The sequence below is a fragment of the Euphorbia lathyris genome, chromosome 3, assembly GCF_963576675.1.
Source record: "Euphorbia lathyris chromosome 3, ddEupLath1.1, whole genome shotgun sequence".
In the NCBI taxonomy this organism is placed as follows: Eukaryota; Viridiplantae; Streptophyta; class Magnoliopsida; order Malpighiales; family Euphorbiaceae; genus Euphorbia; species Euphorbia lathyris.
This window is the reverse complement of record NC_088912.1, coordinates 15,011,158-15,035,911: the sequence shown is the minus strand read 5'-3', so window position 1 is coordinate 15,035,911 and position 24,754 is coordinate 15,011,158. Positions and strand designations below refer to the sequence as shown.

General features: G+C 35.8%; 1 protein-coding gene across 1 annotated transcript; it reads right to left on the bottom strand.

The window, feature by feature from the left end:
• Positions 1-19,809: 19,809 nt before the first annotated feature.
• On the bottom strand, positions 19,810-24,377 carry LOC136223599 (uncharacterized). The gene is made up of 5 exons (XM_066011698.1): positions 24,037-24,377; positions 22,124-23,618; positions 21,099-22,016; positions 20,835-21,023; positions 19,810-20,263 (listed from the first exon to the last, which is right to left on the bottom strand). Exons 2-5 carry the CDS (start codon positions 23,615-23,617, stop codon positions 19,940-19,942), a joined length of 2,925 nt encoding a protein of 974 aa, XP_065867770.1. The 5' UTR covers position 23,618; positions 24,037-24,377; the 3' UTR covers positions 19,810-19,939.
• Between the last annotated feature and the right edge of the window lie 377 nt (positions 24,378-24,754).

Below are 24,754 nucleotides of genomic sequence, written 5' to 3'. Positions count from 1 at the left end.
GATGACATTGAACAAGCAGTTTTGGAATGTCATTTTTTGTTCTTTTGAGTAACCAGATGGATCAATTGCAAAACCATGGAGACTATGTGCTGTATGGTCAAACATATACAGTAGCTGTTGAAGTAGCACTAGTCCATATGCAGCCATTGAAGTAGCACTAGTCCGAGCAGCTTAAATGTGCTGCATATCCACATACTAAGATAGTTTATAGTCCTTTCATATAGTAAAAGGTTCTGCAACATTCGACCTTTTTAGTAAACAAAACAAGACTGGGCAAATGGAAATAAGAGGCTAGAAAGAAGACCGAATCAGTGGTCTGCCAAACTCCATCATTCAGCATATCCTCTCATTTTTGCCTTCAACCAAATAAGGTATTCAGATAGGAATTATATCAGAACTGTGGCTGAATCAATGGACTCAAGTCCCATTTATCATCTTCCTTAAATTCATTAACAAAACGTCAACTTCTTAGCCTGCATCTTCCCTGTCAATTGTTTTCGCGGGTGACATTGTGCAATCAGTGCTTCAATATACTTTTTCTTTCTTTCTGTTTCTCAAGATCCGGTGAACAACTCATATCTTGACATTGATTTTCTTCGTGTTTTTTCAATGTCATTTTTCCTGCACAAAATTAACTAAATTAAATTCATGTGTTTTCGAGAGGGATTTGGATTTTTTACTATCATTCTAGATCGGTTAAAATTTCTTTTGATTTCTTAATAATCCGAAGATAGATCTATTCGTATTTCTCCATTGGTTTTGATAAAAAAAAAAAAATTCAATAGCTATATCCTTACATATGTCTACCTCTCTCTAAGCAAGAATACAAATTTAAACAATCTTGTTTGCAACATAAATGATCTACTGAGACAGTCATTCTACCATATTGCAAGTATACCCCAAATTTAACAAAGCATTATATGTATAAACTCAATGGGGTAGTTCAAAGTAAAAAAGAAAAAGTCATACATATATATTTAAAGTACCACCTTTGGCCAGATAGAAAAATAAACTAAAAATTAGTTTGGAATCTTGGAAAAGGAGAGCCAAAGAGAGTATACATACTTTTGGTGGAAAAGCACAGGCTGAACAACGGCTTTTCTGTAAATGAAAGCAATAGTTCATTTGATGACTGAGATAGAGAATCCGTTCATTTGATGACTGAAGATCGGTGTGATTGACTTAGATGGATAATAAAAGAGGTTTTATAAATAAAAGAAGACAATGTTGGTGGAGAGCTCTTGCAGATATATGAGATTGGGAGGCCAGGGTTTCTTTCATAAATCATCTTGTTTATATATGAGATTTGGGTGGGTATTTTGGTAATTAACTTTTATATGCTCGAATTTCTGTATAGGAATAATTTGGTTTATACATTTTTTAAATTTAAGAATAACATTTTTATTTAATTTAATAATTTAATATCAACAAACATTTTTATTCAATAAAGTTTTCGGGTTAAATTTAAAATCGTTAAATACAATTCAACAAAACTACAATTGATATTTTATTCTTTATTATGTACCAATTGCATATCAGTTGATTCTAAAAAAAAATATAATTTTTCTGATTTAATAATAGAATTAAAGATTAATATTTATAAACTGTGTGAAATATTAGAATTTTTTTTTGTCTAACTCATATTTTTTTCCCCAAATCGTATGTTTGTGAAATATTTGATTTTTTTCTCCATCTTGTATATTTATTTTATTTGTTTTTACGTCATAATATGTTTGTGATTTGTTACAATAGCTAATAAAATGAAGCATATGTAAATTGTAGATGATAAAAATTCATGATAGAGAAAACAATTAATTTGATAGATTATTTCTTAAATTGAACAAATTGTCAATATTTTTTTTTTTTTTTGAAACAAGATGAAATTCATTCCTTAAATCGAATCAGCAACAATAGTTTCCTGCAACCAAGCCGGAGCAGAAAAAGAAACAAACTCGCTAGCATTGGACAGGACATGTCGTGCAACAACATGAGCGCCCCTGTTCGCTAGGCGTGGAGAGAAAGACACTTTATAATCGTGTCGACTACTTAATAAAACCTTACAATCCTGAATAATTGACCCATAAACAGACAAGTCTGGATCAACCGAATTGACACTATTAACCACAATCAAAGAGTCACTTTCAAACAAGACATTAATACAATTAAGATAGACACACCAATGCCATGCCTCACGTAGAGCTAATGCTCCAGCTTCCCTAATATCATCAACAATAGGGATTATGCGACTACGACAAGCCATGAAGGATCCATCCGAAGATCTAAGTAAAGCTCCCACCCCATTTCGAGCGTCAGCTTTAAAGGTAGCCGCGTCACAATTGCATTTGACGAAGCCTAAAGGGGGGCGAGACAAGCTAATATGTCGTACCTGTGGCATTGTCGTCCGCGCCGTCTGCTCAAGCCGATGGGCAACGGTGTTAGCATTGGCGTTGGCGTCGATGATGATGGAAGTGGGCAGCCTTCGTTGCACAGCAGGGCGGGCGGTGACTGGTTGGCCCGCCTGAGGATCTAGACTTGGGCGATTCTGTGCGATGCTGACATCGGATTGGGCCACTGAGGGCGTGGACCGGTGACGGGCAGCAACAGGGAGGTTCTTCATCTGGGACTGGCGCCAGGCAGCAAGGTAGTTATCCGCAAGAGAGATAGCCGTTTCTGGTAGTTGGATTTTGCTCTCCCAGACTATCTGATTCCTTTGATTCCAAATGACCCAAAGCGTCATTGCCACCTTGGTTATGGTTTCCTGATCATTGGACAAGAGTACCTGAAAAATAGAACCCGTTAGATAATCAGGTTGGAATACATCCGTATTGATCCCGGATAGGTTCCAACATTCTTGGGCGTATACACAATCCACAAAGAGATGATGGTCATGCTCAGTATCAGAGTGACAGAAGGGGCACTGCGTTGGAATTGACAACCCCCTCCCTGCCAATCTATGTCTAGTGGCCACACAGCCCGAGGCCAACTTCCACACAAACATTCTAACTTTTGGGGGAACATGCATCTTCCAAATTCTACTCCACCCATCATCCTGATTCACATCACTATATCCATCACAAAACGCTCTATACCCTGATTTACTTGTGTACATGCCATTTTTGGTGAAATTCCACATTGGTCCATCTTCTACTTCTCTGGTTGGTAAAACCATCCTACACACAATTTTGGCATCTGCCTCGGTCAATAACTCTTCCACCATCCCTCTATCCCAGATTTTCCTACCTTGAATAAACAGGTCAGCCACTTTTGTATCATCCTGCTCCATAACAACATCCCCCTGGATCCTAAAAGGTGCCACAGTATTCACCCATGGGTCTTTCCACACATATATTGACTTACCATCCCCAATTCTCCATCTAACTCCCAGTCTCAGTACCTCAATGGCTCTCCAAACACTCCCCCAAACAAAACTAGGATTATTGCCCAATTTGGAGGAAAGAAAAGGGTCTCTAGGGAAATATTTAGCTTTGAACATTCTACCCACTAAAGAATTTGGAGTAACCATCAACTTCCAGGCCTGTTTACCTAATAAGGCTAGATTGAATTTTTGGAGGTTCCTAAAACCCAAACCCCCCTCATTCTTATCCCTGCTAAGCCTATCCCAACTTTGCCAATGAATCGATCTCCTGCCCTCTGGTTTCATACCCCACCAAAAAGAATTCATTATCTTCTCCAAATCCAGGCAGAGGGATTTAGGTAATTTAAACACACTCATACAAAAAGTTGGCAGAGCCTGAGCAACCGCCTTAATTAGCACTTCCTTACCCGCTGCAGAAAGGAATCTAAATGACCACGCACTTAACCTCTTCCTGAGTCTATCTTTAACGAAACTAAAAATTGCTACTTTGGACTTCCCAATAAGTGAAGGGAGACCCAAATAGCGACCAGTATCCAGAGGATGAAAGACCTGAAGAGAGTTACATACCTCATTTCGCAGATCCAGGCCAACATTCGGACTAAAGAAAATTCCAGATTTTTGCAGGTTGATAGCCTGACCAGAAGCAGCCTCAAACTCGGATAAAATCATCCCAATTTTGTTACATTCATCCAAGAAGCCCTGAAGAACAGGAAGCTGTCATCTGCAAAAAACAAGTGTGTAATAGTTGGCGCACCCCTAGCAATGAGGCACCCATGGAGGGAACCCTCATTCGCTGCCCTTTTAATCAGGTTAGATAAGACTTCAGCACACAGTATAAATAGGTACGGCGACAGAGGATCGCCTTGTCTCAGGCCCCTACCAGGGTTTATCGGGCCCATAAATGTACCATTAATCGACACAGAGTACTCCACAGTAGAAATGCATAACATGATCCAATCAATCCACTGTCTAGGAAAGCCTAATTTTTGCATAACAAGTCTCAGGAAGGTCCAATCAACCCTATCATAGTCCTTGCTAATGTCCAATTTTAGGGCCACCTCACCAATTCTACCCATATTCTTTCTCTTCATAAAGTGTAAGGGACAAAAGCTGATTGAGACCCAGACACCAGGAAAGGTAAGACAAACTTGAGCCTATTGGCCATGACCTTGGCAATCAATTTATAAAGGACATTGCACAGGGAAATAGGGCGAAAATCCTTCATACAATCAGGCCTATCAATTTTAGGGATAAGAACAATTATTGTGTCATTTTGATGTGGGGGAAATTCCTTTCGGGCCAGATAGCCCTTGCATGCATTAACAATCTCGGGACCGATGAGGTCCCAAAAATGTTGAAAGAAGCCCGAATTTAGCCCATCAGGACCAGGGGATTTATCAGGGTGCATTTGAAACATGGCAATCTTGAATTCTTCAGAAGCAAAAAGGGAGCACAGGTCAGCCTGCATTTCAGGCATAACAAGAGGGACAAGGGTATCCACAGCATCATAACTTGGGCTAATAGGACCAGCAAACAGATCAGAGAAATAAGCTTTGGCAATAATCCCCATATCATAAACTCCTTCTACTACCAGGCCGTTCATATCCTTAAGGTGGCGAATGGTGTTCCTCTGCTTTCTAGCTTTGACATAGGCATGGAAAAACTTAGTATTTTGGTCCCCCTCCTGTAGCCAGAAATTCTTAGCCCTTTGTTGCCAATATCTAGCTTCACAATCAAGAAGGGAATTCAACTCACTCTTGGCCTAAAGAAAACTGACCACATCAGCCGGAACATTGCTATCCACAAGCCTATCCAACTTCTTCTTGCATCCCTCAATTTTCTTTCTAAACCTCAGCCGATACTTCTTTCCCCATTGTTCCATGCTGCTGGCACAGGCAGCCAGCTTTGCAGCAAGGTTATGACAGTTATTGATTAGCCAACAAGACCTCACCAATACCTTGAACTCAGGGTCTAAAAGCCACTCTTGTTCAAAACGAAAGTGGTTACGCCTCACATTACTAACCGGATTATCGAACTCTAAAAAAATGGGTGCGTGGTCAGAATAAGCTGAGATTAGAGTCCGAAGCCGATGTGTTGGGAATCTGTCCGCCCAGGCACTAGTGACCACAGCCCTATCCAACCTCTCCCTGACCCACAATCTAGAACCCCGACTCCTTTCCCACGTAAATTGACTGCCCTGTGTAGGGAGATCAATCAAAAGATTCTCTTCCACCGCCTCCTAGAACCGACGCATCAGCCCCTGAGGGTAGCCTGGACCCCCAACCTTCTCTGAATCAGAAAGAATGCAGTTAAAATCCCCAATAACCAACAAAGGGAGAATCAAGCATGAGCACAGTTGAGTCAGGAGACTCCAGGACCACACATGATCCGCTCGGTTAGAATGACCATAGAAACCTACCAACCTCCAATCCCCCTTCTCAGCATCATGCATCTGAACTTCAATATGATGATCCGAGAAAGAAACCACTGAAGCCATGTCAGACTTCCTCCAAAGTAGGGCAATACCCCCGCTCCTACCCCTACAGTCGACTGCAAAAGAACCTTCAAATCCAAACTTCCTCCGTAACCCATCAATAGAGGAATTAGTAACCAAAGTTTCAATCAAGAAGACCAAATCCAGCTTACTTGTCTTAACAAGCTCACCGAGAGACCGAACTGCCCGGGCGTTCCCCAACCCCCGGTAGTTCCAGCTTAGGTAATTCATAACCCTCGGCGGGCCTGCTCCGCAGACCTCGCCGTTTCTGTATCATATGAAGAAGAAGAATCTATTTGGCTCGTAGAAACTATCCCCTTCGGAATATTAAGTACCTGATCAGACCCATTCCCCTGCAGCTTATTCACAATAGCCTGGACTGATATCGAATCCGAGCCTGCACGCCTACGCTTTCGATCATCTGCCAACTCAAGTCCCTCATCATCACTATCCACAGCCATATTCACTATCTCCCCCTCCTGTACTGGCTGAATATTTAGGTTCCCTATTCCTGCTGCCACTTTACCCTTCAGTTTTGCCCCCTCCTGACCCCCGGGAATATTCTCCTTCCCCACCTCCTTACCCCCACTCGACTGCTCTACTTTCAAGGTTTTAACAGTGGTTTCTAGAGTAGGTCCTCCACCAGAATTGAAGGCCATAGCCTGGCTACCCGGTTCTCTCAGCCACTTCACACTCAACATATCCCCACCCCTGCGTACATGAGCCTTCAACCAGTCCCCCCATTCCCTAGTGATCTCCTCTGGTTTTAGAGTGAAAATCTTATCACAAAATCTATCAGTGTGACCCAACAGGCCGCATATATAGAAAAATGATCCCAATCTTTCATATTTGAACGAGATATAAGCCCACTCCTCCTTTCCTTTACGGATTTTCTTCATCCTCTTTAGCGGCTTCCTCACATCAATAGAGACTCTTAGCCTCATGAATTGCCTACGTAGCCCGATGTTATTATTGATATCATAAGCCTGAAATTTACCAATAAAATCCCCAACCTGTCTACCCACTCCCTCCGACATAGACCCAATAGGTAAGTCATAAATCTGAACCCAAAAATCGGCAATATACAGCTCAACCAAGTCAGGCGACGGTTCATCTTTCCAGAGAGAAACCACAAGCAAGTGATTATCAAAGGACCACGGGCCCCCTTCCACCACACGTGCCAAATCAATAGCGTGATAAAATTCAAAGACATATTTATTGTTGGATAGCTCTGATATAGCCACTCCCCTGCCTGGCCTCCATATCGTGGCCATTCTAGCCATCATAGCTACAGTATTAATAGAACGCTCTGTGAGAAACCGACCAATCAAGGTTAGGCCTCCATTTTTAGCAATAGGATTGGATGACGGCCCACTAAGATCCAGGGCTTCCTCCTCACCATCCGACAACGACAAGTTGCCTATTGCCTTCACCACACCAGCCATCAAAAACAACAGAAACTAAGCAACAAAAATGACAGACAACAGACTGACAACCAAAAACCAGGGCACTCAAAACAACCAGCACAACCCCAAGCAACAGTTCCTCCAAACTCAAGGCCCAGACAAAACAGATCAATAAACCAAAACACAAACCAACAAGAGCAACACTGGGCAAATCAAGATCCAAGGCAATCCAAACAATCAAACCACACCCGAATTCAGCACAAATTCAGCCAAGAGCAGAACAGAGACAGCAAGATTGGAAATAACTCACCCGACTGCCGAAGCAGTAGAAGCAGATCCAAACTGGACGAAATACCCAGGCCGACGATGGAAACTGAAGCAGAGGGAAGGCGACTCTGGCACACCAGAAACCGACGAGCGGCGGCAAAGGCGGCGGCAGGATCGGCGGAGCAAGAAACTTCACGAACGGCAAGAAACGAAATCCGCGCATGAGGAAGAAAACCGTGCGAAATCACAACCCTCACAGACACCACACAGCGCCGGAAGGACAGACGACCTCCCACAACCGACGGCGGCGGAGAGAGAAAGCGGGCCGACGTCGGAGCTAGAAGGTCCCTACGGCGGAGATTCTGGTAGGCGGGGCGGCGATGGTGAACTGTGTTGAAGACGCAAATCGCGTTTCGCTTGTCAATATTAAGTGTAAAAATATATATTTTAGACAACTAATTTATAAACTATAGTAATTTGACATAATTTCAATTATTACTTGATATTATTATAGATAATTTTGAAGATTGAATATAAATTTTAACTCAGCTTTCACACAATTTATTTAAGAAAACTAATTACAAAAAATTAATTTTTACTTTTTAAAGTTGTCAGATCATGGAAATTGAAATCAACGTTAACAAATAATCATTATTCTATTCTGATTGTGTTAATACTTCATGCTCAATATTAAACTCTTAATCCACTCTCTAAGAAGTGACTAATACATATTATTTCTAAGGCCTAATACACAAATAACCCCCTAAACTTGTCCAAATGTTGCAACTGCCCCCCTCAACTTTCAATTGTAGCAACTTACCCCTTAAACTTGTTCAATTGTAAAACATAACCCCAAATTGGGATTTTTTTTATCCCGTACTTGAAGCAACAGTAAAAACGTTTCCCCGGATTCGTATCACGCCAAAGATCTGCTTATCATACTCCACGAGAGCGTTGGAGATTTTGCATTTCACGTGTCTCTTCAATTGTAGTCCATGTCAGCAATTTGGGGTTATATTTTACAATTGGACAAGTTTAAGGGGTAAATTGTTACAATTAGACAAGTTCGAGGGGTAAGTTGTTACAATTGAAAGTTGAAGGGGGCAGTTGCAAAATTTGGACAAGTTTAGGGGGTTATTTGTATATTAAGCCTATTTCTAATAATACTGTTCGTATTCATTTTTATTTATTATTTTATCATTAAAATTATTATACATTTTTATATTTATCAATAATGAGAGGAGAGACTCCTCAATAATAAATGTTTATATAAATATGTTCTTAACCTCCTGAACTTCACTTTAGACTTTCATTTCGTCTTATTTTGTATCTCGAAACTCATTTTATAAGGCATTCTCTGAACCTTTAAAGTCCATTTCCAACCCTTATTCTTAGACACATTTGTTCCCAACATCATAAATTTTGTTTTACCCTTTCCGTTCGCTTGAAGCACATGCTTAAGATGTGAATGCAGATTTGTCATATAGAATTAAATAAATTTCTTGTACTATTGCATAACAAGTTTTCCTTATGAGATTGAGGATGGGGCATTTTAAGGATTTGGGGACTTTGAGCAACACAAAATAGATGGGCTCATGTAATTAGGAAAGGCCTGCGGGAGAGAGAGAGGGATGGGCTTCTTAGACGTCTAAGAAGATTCATAAGACACTGGATTAATGCAGCACCGAATGCAGACTTGGAAAGTGAAACTCTTGCAAGCGAACAAGCACGGAAAGTGCAACTGTGTTGATGAATTAAATTATTTGGTGTTTGAACTAACCACCTAGTTGGTGTTTTTTGTTTTGCTACGTATTGACGAATCAGTTAGTCTCCCCCAAAAAAAAAAAAAAAAAAAACTGACTACTGGAGTTCTAAAGAGTTTTGTTTGATGATGAATCAGTAAAGAAATATGATGTTATCTGGTATAAAATAATAATGTTAATGGTAGGTGACATGATGAAACAACAGCAGGAAATCATGTCGGCTAAAAGGAATTTGATTGCAAAAAGAACTGTAATTTAGAGAAAGAACTAGCAGATTGGGTAAGAAATAATGGAGAAGAAGCACAAATAATAGAGAAAGAACTAGCAGATTGGGTAAGAAATAACTCCCAAAATTGAAATGCTACCTGAGCATTTGAATAAGCTCAAAGGGCAAGGAGAGTCAAATAAGGTTACATGTGATACATTAGAACATAAATATGTTGAAGTGATACTGAAAGGGCATAAAAAGATACTAGCATTCAAGGATGAGGAAGGCAAAAGACTTAATCAGGTCGTGGAGAAAATAGACCAATTGAGTTGAAATAAAGCAACTTTTTCTAAATCTTTTTGACTTTGTAGCTATTTCTTTAGTTGTATTCTTTCCACCAAAGCTATCTTCTAGAGATATGGGCCTTTTTCCTAACATAGTGATCGATATGGATATTGTATGTACAATTAATTAATCAACTCATTGCTACTGCCTATTGATAGTGGACTCAAGAAAACACTACTGAGAGAACCAAAGTATCGTTTCAATTCGGATCTAATCCACATTTTCTAACAATTATTAACTAGGTTTGAAATTACATTGTTTGCTTTAAAACTGCATTGTTTTGTTTGTGGGGAAAAGACTATGATCATGAGGCGTAAGCATGGTCTAAAAACCGAACCGAAGCAAATTGGACCAAACTAAATTACATATATTTTTTAAGACCAGACCGAACCGAATTATTTTGATCGGTCCGGTTCAGTTCATGTTTGGACCGAACAGAATACATACACAATTTTTTTTTAAGATTTTTTATTATAAGATAAGAACATTTAATATTTTAACGTCATAAAAATCCATTATATAATTGTAAAAAAATAAAATTAGCATTATTTATTTATAATACAAAAACCCATTACAATTAGCACTATTTAGTTGCATTCTAAATAAAAATAAGGATAATACAATGAATTTAAAATAAATAAATAAACATCGTTCAAAAAAATAAAAATAAATAAATAAACAGATGAATATAATACTCCATTAAAGATTTATTAAGAAGTTTAACTTTTATATAGTTTGAAGACAGAAAGCTTAGCATTATTTAGTTGGATAATAGAAAAACTATACAAAACCAATTGTAATATACAATTTATATATATACATAACGGTGTCTTCTATGGTTACTTTGTTTTTGACAAAATACCATTACTTGGTGTGTTATCACCATGGGCTGATGGAGTATAAAATTAATCCAATAGTAACACACAAAGTAAAGCTTACTTTGTAAAAACAAAGTAAGCATAGCCTTTACCTATACATAACTCATTATAATTATTATCACTATCTGTACAGTTATATTTTCATAAAAAAAAGATAATAAATACAAAAACCAAAAATAAAAACGTAAGAAACACAAGAAGAGTGATTTGTTTAATTTTTGTTATATGTATTTAGTTAATTAATTTAAAATCCTAAAAATATATATTTTATTTTGGGTCCAGTTTTGTTCGGGTTTAAACAGAACTGAACCAAACCGAAACGAAAACCAAACTATCTTAAAAATTAGGACTGAACCAAATCAAAATACAATTCGGTTCGGTTTGGTCCGGTTTTTTCGGTCTTTAGATTTTTTGTTCGGGTCTCCTCATCCCTAATCATGAACTTAAATTTGTACCTTATCTCACAATATTATAGTTGTTAATAGATTGGTTTTATGAATTGTTTAAGTTTTATAAATTTTTATAAAGAAATATGACAAAAAAAATTACAAAGAAATATTTTGTATGTTTTTTTTTTCAAAAAATAATTTTAACTAAATTTACTTTTTTTATATATTTTTAAATGAACCCTATATTTATTTATTTATATTTTTATTTTTAGACTAATTTCACTTTTGATCATTTGTTTGGTTGATCAATGGGCTTGTTTGAAATGCCTAAAGATCCAGATTTTACATCTGTGCCAACCAATGGCCCCATGAGTATTTTTTAGAGTCAATTGACCAATTTAAATAAGGGTCAAATACATGAATATCGTAATTAACTATAAAATTACAACTAAGTGATATCACCAAACTTAATTCTTAATATGTCATTATTCTCAATATATTACGATTCTATACAATAGTTTAAAAATTCTAGACTCCAATTCATAAATCATAAACCCTAGAAAATATATTCTAAACTTTTAATTTATAAATTTTAATCCTTAAAATATAGTAAAAGTACTGATTTTATTAGTTTGACTTAATCCAAAATTATGACGTGACATAGTTGTAAATAGTTTTTAAAAATTGTGTTTCTGTGTAATTTTCCATTTAAAAATAAGTTGAGGGGTAACCATAATTTTTGGGACATGTATTAAGCTTAATGATGAAGAGACAGAAGTCAATATCTTCGGAAGTAAACAATGATATTCTAGTGATTGCATAATGTGGCCGGCGAAAAGGATTACTACTAAAACGAGGTTGCAAGTGAGTAGTTGGTTTTATTTTCTTTCCAATAGTTGGCTTTATTGAATGGTTCATTGTGTTTCCTGATAAGGTTACAACCCTAAATTTATATATATACTTGCATTTTTAAATTTATACATATTAGTGTATAAAAAATTTATTATTTATTTCTTATTTTTTTGGTTCATTTTTATTATTATTTAATATATTATTTCTGATGACCTTTTAGCCTCTTAAACATGGGTTAAGTGGTCCATATTTGAATTTGCTCAAATATCCTCTTAAGGTGCGGCCTAGCAATGTAGGCTCAAATATTCCTGATGCCAATGTGTTTAAAGGATCCAGCCTTGTTGTTTTATAAATTTCATGCCTGATAATCCCTTTTTAAAGGTCGTCCTGCGACCTTCTCATATATATAGGGGACTTGTGAGCCCTTAAACTGGATGATTTAAAGTTCTCAATAGATTCCTGGTTTTTTCTTGCAGCAAATCCAAAGTAGCTTTGCTTAGAAGTATTTGACAACATTCTCATAATTCATCACACTTGATCTTGATGAAAGAAAACACTAGTCTGTCAGGTGTGTTTCTGGGAATTGGAGAGCTAAATTGTGCAAGGGATGGTCATAATTTGTATGACGAAACAAATTGGAGGAAGGAGATCTTTCTGTCTTTTTGATGGGCTCTGCTGCAGCAACCATTATGCAACTTCAATTGTTGACTTTCACCGTGGATGTGGAAATTGTGTTTCTGAACTCTGTCTCAGTTGTTGTCAAGAAATTTGTGAAGCAAGCTTTCAAAGTCATGCTGCAATGGAGTTTGAATATACAAACCCTGGCTATGATTACATGCCTGGTGGAGTCATTGTTTGGATTGGGATTGAGATTGAGATCATTGCTATAATCATCATTCTCATTGAGATCTTCTTCGTCTTCATCATGTGTTTGCAATGCCTCTACATATGTTCTAGTCTTACAACTCTGATGCCATATGATCTGGGTAAAACATCTCTATAAATCCAGAGATGTGTATGTGTATATATGATTCATGATAATTACAAGCTCAAACCTTGGCTAGTCTTCTAGCATGGCAGCAATGTTTACTGCAGCTAGACAAAGGTTGGACCTTTTTACATCCGAGGAATAGAAAATCCGCTATCATTTTGATATGGAATGCCAATTATGATGCATCTCATAAATTTGAAGACCCTTTTGTGGCACTATGATGAGTTTATTAGTAATTTGCCTTTTCAAGGATATAGTGGCGCCAAGGCTGGTATCCAGAACATTGTTCTGAAATTTTACACCAGGTTTGACAAAATTTTATACGGGGTTTGTCATAAAATCTGAATCTTTGATTGACAGTTATGTTAGCATTGTGTTACACACGTGGGGATTGAAGATAACCATAAAAGAATGGAATCAATAGGAAAGGAGCAAAATCCAAGAAAAGTTTTCCATGATGGCCAGCGATTCCAGGGGTGACGTTTCATTGGTATTAAGAAACGGAACACTAAGGATATTGATTCTATCTTTCAAATTACACTTTTTGTGGGATATTTCCGTTTTTTTAATAGTATTATTTGTGTTAATGGTAATGATGGGTAGGAATATTTGGGTGAAACATGGGAGGATATGAACTTTCGAAAAATTTTAGAGATACATGTGTGTTGGGTATAAATGACATTTTGTTCGAGTAATTATATGTAAAATGGAAATGTGGTATTAGAACAGGCAATTTTGGTAGAAAGAGGCTGTTGGTTCATTTGGATACTAGTGTTTAAGGAGATTACTTTTGTGGGATTTTGTTAAATTAATGACTTCTTCTACAATATGTGCTACAATTATCATTACATGAATCTTTTATAATGTGAGCTAGCATTATCATTATATTACTCGTCTTTGAGTTTTGAAGTTCATTTCATTCTTTTGATATAACTATTGTTGTTTGTTTCCTATATGACACTTATTCCATGAATTAAAATGATTGAGAACTAACATGTGCATGGTATGCAGCTTTGCTTAATTTAGTTTGATCCACTAGTGACAAGTTTTTTCATGCTCTCTAAAATGTCAATCAAATGTTCTGCAAAATTGTGTATTTAATTCTGACATGTTTATAAAGTAGACATGCTTTATCAAATCTTCTACAAAATTTCTTCATCACTTATTTATATGTTGTTTGGATTATTAACTGCAACGGGAATGACTATGTTGTTTGGATTATTAACATGGTGATTATTAACTGCAAAGGGAATGACTTTGTTGTTTGGATTCTTAATTATTCAGGGGATCAATAATAGCATTGGGAAACAATACCATCCTTGTTAATGCATATGATAATTTAAAGGAAATTCTCTTCTTTCAACGAGAGAGAAACAGAAAGTAGAAGTTTAATAACATTTTCAGACCAACAAGTTAGGCACATAACTTCAAGGGTGGAAGAGGTTGGTAAAGTACTGCAAAGAGTTATAAGAATCCATTTCTAGATGATCAAGGACATGCAGTGAACAACAAAAGGCAATTGAGGGATTGCAGCAAGCATTTAGTGGGGAATTTGAGAAGGACTAGATTGACAAGTTTGATAAGCATGTGACCAAAGTAGAAGTTTAATAACATTTTCAGACCAACAAGTTAGGCACATAACTTCAAGGGTGGAAGAGGTTGGTAAAGTACTGCAAAGAGTTACAAGAATCCATTTCTAGATGGGCAAGGACATGCAGTGAACAACAAAAGGCAATTGAGGGATTGCAGCAAGCATTTAGTGGGGAATTTGAGAAGGACTAGATTGACAAGTTTGATAAGCATGTGACCAAAGTAGAAGTTTAATAACATTTTCAGACCAACAAGTTAGGCACATAACTTCAAGGGTGGAAGAGGTTGGTAAAGTACTGCAAAGAGTTACAAGAATCCATTTCTAGATGGGCAAAGACATGCAGTGAACAACAAACGGCAATTGAGGGATTGCAGCAAGCATTTAGTGGAGAATTTGAGAAGGACTAGATTGACAAGTTTGATAAGCATGTGACCAAATTTCAAATGCAGCAAATGAGATTGACTAGTTTAGAATTTTGTTTGAGAGGGAAGGTGGAATCTCAGAAGATAGAAGTTGATTCACTTTGACATTAGAACATTTGTCCATTCAACCACTTAAAGGGGTGTGGGGAAGAGATTGGTGCTTTAACTTTCAAGTCATATACAGAAATGTAGTCCTCTGTTTGCTGCCTACGAAATCAAGGACTGCCAATGCCGAAGGAGTGTGCTCATCTATGCTCTCAATTAGTGAAATTCATTAAAGAGGAAGCAAGCCAACTTTCAGCAACCAAACAAGACACACTCATAAAAGGAATGTCTTAGATTGATAGTTTGTTGTTGAAGCCCATCTACAAGTTCAAAGCTTTAAACGTGGATTCCAAAACTTAATTAGGAGTTTGTTTATAGACAATAAGTAATATGGTGTAAGAGAACTCCAAGTCTGTTGCTTCAAAATTGTTGTGCAAACTCACTCGATAATAGACAAATGTCTTTTGGATTTGAAGCCTAGAGACTGATTTATGGATAATAATGTATGCATGTTGGAATTCCCTCCCGTAATAATTCAAATTTAAACTTGTTGCTTTCGACAATCAATTTCATGCACAATCACTTAATCATGTGATCATGTGATGTGATTGTATTGTTAAATTAAATAAATACAGTATAACTCCTTTAAATTGCAGAAGAGTACCTCACCACTAGCGGCCAACTGGCTTGTAACATGATTCCAACTTTCTATACTTTTACATGTTATCGTAATAAAGATAGTAAAACTGTACATATGTTGCAAACAAATCACATGAACTCAATCTGATATTAGCGAGCCAAGGTTTGTTAAATAGACTATTTGAATGGATACAGTTAACCTGCTAATTCATAAATATACATGCCTTGACAAAAGAATGTTGACAAAAGAATCTAATGACTCCATTCATTTGGAATTTCAGATAATAAGATAACATTCTTCTTCAAGACCTGGACTCACTCAAATATCAATATAGCTGCAATTTTACTTGTGTTGTCTTAAAACCCCTAAAAGAAGCCAAGCATGTGGAAGGCTAAAATGTGTGTTTTTATAAGGACAAAGTAACATTAAAGTACTCTAAGAATATTATATTGTAATTTAAATACTATTGACTGGTAATTATAATTTAAAGTGTGTTATGAATCATGATGTAATTGAGTTTTTCATATATATATTAATTAATTATTTTAGAAGAATTGACTTGGAAATAGAGATAGTACAAGTTTGGTGTGGAGTACATAGTAAAACTTAGAAGGTCCACCATAGAAAATAAAAGCTATGCAGTACAAGTTTTCTAGTCCATCATTGTAGTAATTATCATTTAGGAGTTTGGAACCAACCGTAAAGAGTTTGGAACCAACACTAAACTTCTATTGAACTTCAGAAAATTTATTCAGAATTACAAACATCTGACTTCCGTAACTTCTCGTAAACATAAGCAATAACTGAATAACTTCTCCTGAATTCAAATAATTAAATAAACATTATCTACTAATAAATTAACTAAGACACATTTCCAACAAACTCCTCTTTGCCTTAGTATTTACAAACACCCAACTTGTTTCAAAGTTTATTTTGATGATGTACTTTCCCATCACCATTCTAGAATTGGAGCACTTCTCTCCAAATTCTTCATATTGGTGCACTTCTCACCAATTTGCTTCATGTTGGTGCACATCTCACCAATTTCAAAACAATGTTTCTTCTTCTTCGGCAACATGTGTCAACTTGACACTTTCTTCAGACTTGGTTCTACAATTCTTTTGAATATGTCCAAACCTTTTGCACTTGTAACACTGAGGCTTCTCTTTGTACCAGCAAAGCTTTTCCTTTTGAAGATGAAATTTTGGCCTCAAATCTTTCAGGCAAACTTACAAGCACCTTCTCTACGATCCGGCTATCGGGTAGATCTTCTCCCATCAATCGGATTTTATTTATCACCGTGTTTATCAGAAAACTCTTGTAGAGTCTCCTTTTCTTCCATTCTCAAAATCTCGAAATGTCTTTTGAGATTTAACAATTGCATTTTTATTGTTCTATCATTGCCATGATAGAGACCCTTCAAAGTATCTCAATCTTGCTAATTCTGTCCATCAAAAACTGGTGCAGTAACATGATTAAAAGATATTGCATCTGCTTCCATTCTCACAGATCCCTCAAGATAATTTGCTCTGATACCATTTTGTAGTAATTATCATTTAGGAGTTTGGAACCAACACTAAACTTCTATTGAACTTCAGGAAATTTATACAGAATTACAAACATCAGTTACAACTCGCTTCCATAACTTCTCCTAAACATAAGCAATAACTGAATAACTTCTCCTCAATTCAAATAATTAAATAAAACATTATCTGCTAATAAATTAACTAAGGCAGATTTCCAACAATCATGTATATCATTGTACTATACAATCTCATATATATGATATATCATGGTAATCATAACGACATGCCAGACATGAACATGAACAACAACAGCACAGGTGGAATGCCTTCGCATCATAAGATGATGATGCACATGACATTCTATTGGGGAAAAGATGCTCTAACTCTCTTCCCAGGATGGCGTGGAGCTAGAAGTGGAATGTATTTTCTAGCTTTAATTTTAGTTTTTGTTCTCTCCTTTCTTGTTGAGTTTAATTCTTTCTCATTCTCAAATTATAAAACCTGGTTCCTCCGATTTGACTGCCGGTGTAATCCAGACTTTAATGCATGCTCTAAGGTTGGCTTGTCCTATATGGTTATGTTGGCCATTATGATGGTGTCTTTTTGGTTGCTGCTCCTGGTCATACACTTGTTTTTTTGCTTTCTGCAGTGGGCTTTTCAAGAAAACCTCTCCGATCAGTGGCGGAACACGGACCTCGGATGACCCGGGGTTCAAAACATATCACTAAAAACAATTTCAAATCATCAAAAAAAAATTGAAATTAACTGTGCGGATTGGGCAAAATTTTTTTAGCATCCAACGCATTAAAACTCTAAAAATGTTATGATTTTTTTTAGAAACTAATATTGAACTAATAGAAAATTAATCATGTTTATTTTTTTTAATGGTAAAGAAATAACAAAATTGAATATTAAATATGTTTACTTTTTTTTAATAATAAACACATATTAAAAATGAATTCAAAAGTGTTATCAAAACTTGGTTCCGCCCCCAACCCCCCCTTGGTTCCAGCCCTGTCTCCGACCATCAAAACTTCTGATATTCCTCCGATGAGTTGTTGATCAATAATTAGGTTGATTTTCAGAATTGAAAGTGAAATTAATCATTGGGAGGTTTTGTTTTTTTTTTTATTGTAATTTACTAGTAATTTGTATTATTTAGCATAAATTAATGGGATAAGGTTCAAAAATACCCTTAAGGTAGACAGTCAAGAGCAATAATACCCCTAAGTTCTAAAATGGTACAATTAAGGACCCATGGTTAACCTATTGGTTCAATTTTACCCATACTAACAAATCTTAATTTACACTGTTAAAGTTTCTGTTAAATTCCATCTGTTTAAAATTAACTAAATGTCAATTATACTCCAACCTCTTCATCTGTAGAAAACGTGAAGAATCCCAAATCTGAATGTAAACAAAACCCTTAATGGATTCCTTCCATCATCATCTTCATCTCTAGAACAAAACCCTTAATCGATTCCCTCCATTCTCATCTTGATCATCAGTAGAACAAAACCCTTAATCGATTCTGTAGATTTCACTTTACTTTTTCACCGTGGATTTCCTTCCATATTTTGTTCTTCATCTTCCATCCTCTCCCAATTTGTTAGAAAAGTCGAAGTCCACTTGATTTTTCCTGAAGTCGACCTCCATCTGTTGAAGTCGAAGTACACCTCGACCTTCATCGGGAAGTTACAAAGCAGACCAAGAAATCTTCCAATCATCACACCAACCTTTTACTTCAAGTGTACTTAGGGCCTCATGTACTTTTAAATTTAGACATTGAATTTTTTTTTGAATTGCAGTCTCCAAATTATACCCCTCACCTGCAGACATAACAAGATGTTGATTAAAGAGATGGAACTTCAAAAATGAAGGGTTTCAAGTTGAAAGTGGAAGTGTTTTTGACATTTGGAAGTACAATTAAAGATAAAACTTCAAAAAGGAATGTTATGTTTGTAATGTTTATGAATAAATGATATTAGCAGTGATGGTAGTTTAGTTTTGAACAATTTTAAGATTAATGGTAGCTTTAACATCATGTTAGGCTTGTAATGGATAGTTTATTTGTACATAACATTGTTTATACATTCCTTAATTCCACTTTTACACACAAATCTTTTTTATTCCTCAATTCATCTCAAAAGTGTACATGTAAAGAAAGATTAATTGATAAAAATGAAGTGCAGGACCTGAAGTTTTGGTATTATCTCCTCCATCTGCTGGTTTGATTAAAATTGCTAAGTTTACAAACTGCCATATATAGATTACTCAAATTTGAACCGAATCAAACTGTAAACTGGTGAACCAGAAATTGTCAATTGACAAAATCTGAAAAAATGAAAAAAAAACTAATGACTTAACTTAAATCTAGGGTCACATTCACGAATAAATGTGCCTAATTGCATGATATACATAAACCTACAAAATCTGCACAAGTCTAAAGATGCAAAAGAATTCCATAAAAGTGAAGCTGTTTCATTGCATTATGAAACTCCAAGATCCAGGATGAATTTGTTGTGCAGGGAATATTAATGGTGCATCAGAACATAAGCTACATATCACAAGTTAGACATTGCTAATAATTGTAACGAGACAAACTTAAACTTCAGATTTTTGACTAAATTCATAACAACTACATATCACAAGTTAGACATTGCTAATAATTGTAAAAACGAAATTTGTACACATTCAAAATACTATCCAAAAAAACTAATATGCTGGTAATATATTGCTAAGATGTTTATCCAATATGGATTTCCTTGTCTTTCTTCTTGCCAATGCAAAGTTCTTTCTCTTCATGAAGTTGTTTACTTGTCATTGCTTTCTTGCCTTTCCATTGCAATTTGAGAGGTTGAAATGGCAAATCGGATGGCTGTGAAACTTCAGAATCATTTGCAATGAAACTAATACTCCTTGTTCCAATAGGTGGCTTAAATGGCTTCATCTTTTTCTGCTTCAACTGTCTTTCATTTGGAATAGGGAATGTGACTACTGGATCAGAATTGTGCAAGCCTTCTATATCCTCAACCCCATCAAATAATAAAGTCTCACTAGTGTTTCCAGGCTTCAAGTTTTACAAAGATGCACAAAAATATTATTCCAGTTGAAAAAAACTGCTGCAGTAGCAATCTTAAAAATGACAGAAAAAAACTGGATAAAAAAAGCTCTTGCAGTAGTTATACCAGTAATAGACGTTTTTGAACATAAGGATTGTGTCTCACTTAAGTTATGAAAAATGCAGGAACTGAGACAATAAGTAGTTAAGCTTTCCTATATAATCAGAACATTCCACAAAGTAAATTTGTTCAAATTAATATCTCAATCATCACTTTTCACTCTTGTTCGACAGATTGCAGCATGTGCCACTAACATTGAAACTTCTTTTCCACAAATTTTATTTCACAGCAACCCAATATGCACTAATTATACTATTATCCACTAATTGCTTTTCCCAACAACCCAATATCAACTAATTATATCTATTATCTAGTAATTGCATTTCACAACAACCCAATATGCACTAATTACACTAATCTTATTTCACAGCAACACAATAAAAACTCTATGCACCACCACATCAAGATTTAAATAATAGCTTTATAATATATAAATTTAACACATGTGGAAATACTTACATTTAATGTGGCAGTTCCTGAATTTTCATCATAAAAGTACCCAATTCCAACTACTCTAACTTGAATCCTAGGCTTTATCCAAGAGGGGTGACCACTTGATATACCTTGATCTCGTTTTCTTTTGTGATGTTGATGGACATTACTGTCATTCTCTTCATTCAAGTGAGCATACTTTTCCCCTTGCGGAGCCTAAGACATTTAAAAGTAAAAAATAACAATTTCGTTATCACGTGAACAAAAATAAGTAAAAAAAATACTAATTACCTTGCAATATGTTCTCTTATGGCCTGTTTGTCCACAATTACTGCATTTTTGAATCTGACCCTTCCTTGATAGTCCGGTTCCAGTCCTCTCCCCTACATTACCTTCACTAGCTTCCCTTATCCTTGTTTTCTTTGGTCTGTCAGGCATTCTCGTAATCTTTGGAGGTTCAATAGGTTCAAAATCCTCCATTCTCCAAAAATGTTTCCCTCTTCCAGGTTGCATTTTGTACTTGTATGTCATCATGTATCTCAATTTAGAATAATACAAGTCTATTTGCTTCACAGGATTTATTTCAGCATGATACATAGCACATATGGCATGAGGGCAGGGTATTCCACTTAATTGCCATGCCCTACATATGCACTTTCTCTCAAGTAAAATTACACAGTGCCTATCAGTCCCATGTGTGACTTCATACCCTTTTTCTCCATTAAACACAACTCGACAATACCTGGCTATCGAATGATTTAGCATGAATTCCTGCATACTAGTTGGTGAATAGTCACCACTCCAACTTGTAGCCTTCTTTTCATTTTCATGCAACCTATTCATGATCATCACTCTCAGTTCTTCTAACATCCTCAAAATTGGTCTTGATCTCTGTTCCAGAATCCAACTATTGAAGCTCTCGGTTATATTATTATCCACCATGGGATCTTTACACCTATCAGTGAAATAAGCCCTACACCAATGTTGAGGAGGATACTTTAACAAGTATTCTGCTGCTTTTTTATTCACATCTGCCAAGGTCTTTAAGTTATCATTGAACTCTTTTTCATATGTACTCCATGCACAACTCCAAAAGTGTTTTTGCAGCTCTAGTCCTTTAAACTTGATCCCCCAATTGGATAGAACATGTCTTGCACACCATTTATATTCTGCCCTCGGGAGTAGCATACTTACAGCAAGGAGTAATCCCTACATACATGGAAAAGAGACAAACATCATTAATAATTAAATTACTTACCTTCTGCATATTTAATTATATAAAGATACAAACATAATTAATAAATTTAATTACTTACCTTCTGCATATCAGACATCAGTGTTACATTAGCCCCATCTTGCAGCTTCAGATCTTCTATCAAGTGAGACAAGAACCATTCCCAATTTGCCTTGGTCTCTTTTTCGACAACAGCCCATGCTATTGGGTAGATTTGATCCATTGCATCGTGTCCCACAGCCACAAGTAGTTGCCCTTTGCATATATCTTTTAAAAAACAACCATCAAGGCCAATTATTGGCCTACATCCATCCATCCATCCTTTTCTACACGCATCAAAACATAGATATAATCGACAAAATATTCTTTTGCCAATTCTGAGACCTTCTTTTGAAAACTGTAAATCAAATGTGCTACCTGGATTACTTGTAATCAACTCATTCACATATGCTTCCAAACATGAGTACTCTTCCTTATATCCCCCATCCAACTCTTGAATGATCGCCCTCTTAGCTGTTTTGCACATACTAGGTGTCACTTCTAGTTCTAATGCTTCCTTTGCATGATCCTTCATATCTCTAATTGAATACTCAGGTTTTCCCCTAATTTTTTCCTTAAAATATTCAGCTAAAAACAATTTTGTGGCTCTGGGGTTAGTATATTGTCGAGTGCATTCATGACTTGGGACAAATGTCCTAACCACAAATTCATCACAATTACCATCTTTAACAGCATATAATTTAAAAGAACAAGTAGGTTCGCAGTGGTACCTAACTCTATTTTTATCACTCTTGATCACTTTTAATGGACATCCCTCTTGAACTGAATATTTGGAGACAGCCAATGGAAAGGCCTTAGCATTTGCAAATGTTTGACCAAGTTCGAAAGTGAATTTCTTATTTAAACAAAGCCTTTTAATAGCTGCTTCATTTCCCATCAGATTATTTATAACACCAGCTTCATCAGACTCATACTTCTCATTATCATAATCTTCTTCATTATCATCACTGCCCTCATTACCACCGTGTCCTTCATATGCTTCCCGTATCTCAATAGAATTCCATTCTGCTCTATATTCAGTATGAATTTCTATATTTCCATCCACTTGGCTTGCTTCTATTTCATCCAATTCGTCTAACATAGTAGCTGCACTTGATTGTGTAAATATTTCAACAATCTCATCGTTTGTTCTGTTATCGCGATTTGATTTCACATGACTATTAGGCTGTATGCTTTTCTCATGCTCATAAAATGGAATATCATTCACCTCAAATGGATAGATATGTACTTCAGTTCCTCTGCCTTCTGTAACATGACCCATAATTGATCTTATGTATTTATCACCTTCAACTAACATTAAGCCATCAGACAAAGACTTCCGCAACTCTAAGTAATATAGATGTTGAATGTCCTTACACCCTAAATCATCAATGTATCTGTCTTTGATGTCTTTATAGCTGAGAAAATCTATGTCAAACTTGAATTCAATATCCACATTACCACCAATGTAATGCCTTGTGGGCATTAGTATCCACTTGCCACCAAAGTGCAGGTATAAATCACAGCAAGTTGTCATTCTGCAAATTATGAATAATAAAATTAATTTGTGAGCCAATAATCTACATATGCACTGAACTAGGCTCAAATAAGAATTTTCATCAGGTCCAAATGAAGTTAAATGCATTTCAACTAAATGCATAATAACACCTTGAGAGGAAACATGGTGCACAAATGGCTTATATATGTAAAATTGGTACCACTAACTATCTTTACAAACAAAGTAACCATTAAAAAATGTGAACAAAGACAACTCACTAAAAGATAACTACATTCTTGGACTCATTAGAGTAATATCACACATCTGAGTAAAGTAAATAACACATATAGAGACAAAGGACCTACTTCTATGCTAATCTTTTTTATATGAGATAAAAAATGTTATTATATTCAACCTAAATCCTTGCACATAAGAAAAAAAAAAGTAAAGAAAGTTACCTTTGTTCTTATTTGGTGGCTGCACAAATAAAAAAACCAGAATGCTTGTGTTCCTTTCAGTTCAATATCATCATTTACGATCCAGAAATGCTTGCTATTATATAGATAGAGGTCTTTTTCTCCAGCAAAAATCAAAGTGAATGGCACGAAAAAAGAACCGCATCAAAGTGAACTGAAAAAACCAATAAGTGAAATAAACTATATTAGGGTTCCTGGGTTTTTCGATTAATAGATTTGGGTGAAAATTTTAGATTTGTGAATTCTATGGAGGTACAAGAAAGAAGAAGCATATTCACGTGGATGCTTGAATCAACAAAGTCCATTCAAAATCCATCGCTTAACACAGAAGATGAAAGGGTGGGGGTACAATTGACATTTGATTAATTTATATCCCTGTGAGTTGGCAAACGGCAATTACTATAAGTAACGGTGTAAATTAAGATTTGTTAGTATGGGTAAAATTGAACCAATAGGTTAACCATGGGTCCTTAATTGTACCATTTTAGACCTTTAAGGGTATTATTGCTCTTGGTTGTCTATCTTAAGGGTATTTTTGAACCTTATCCCTAAATTAGTTAGCAGTGTAATTGATCATTTTCAATGCCTTATTTTTCGTTTTCTTTTCTACTTCTAATTAGATGATAATAGAAGTTTTTTTATATATATAAAAATACTTATAACTTTATTGGATTAAAACAGAATAATTATAACCAGAAAA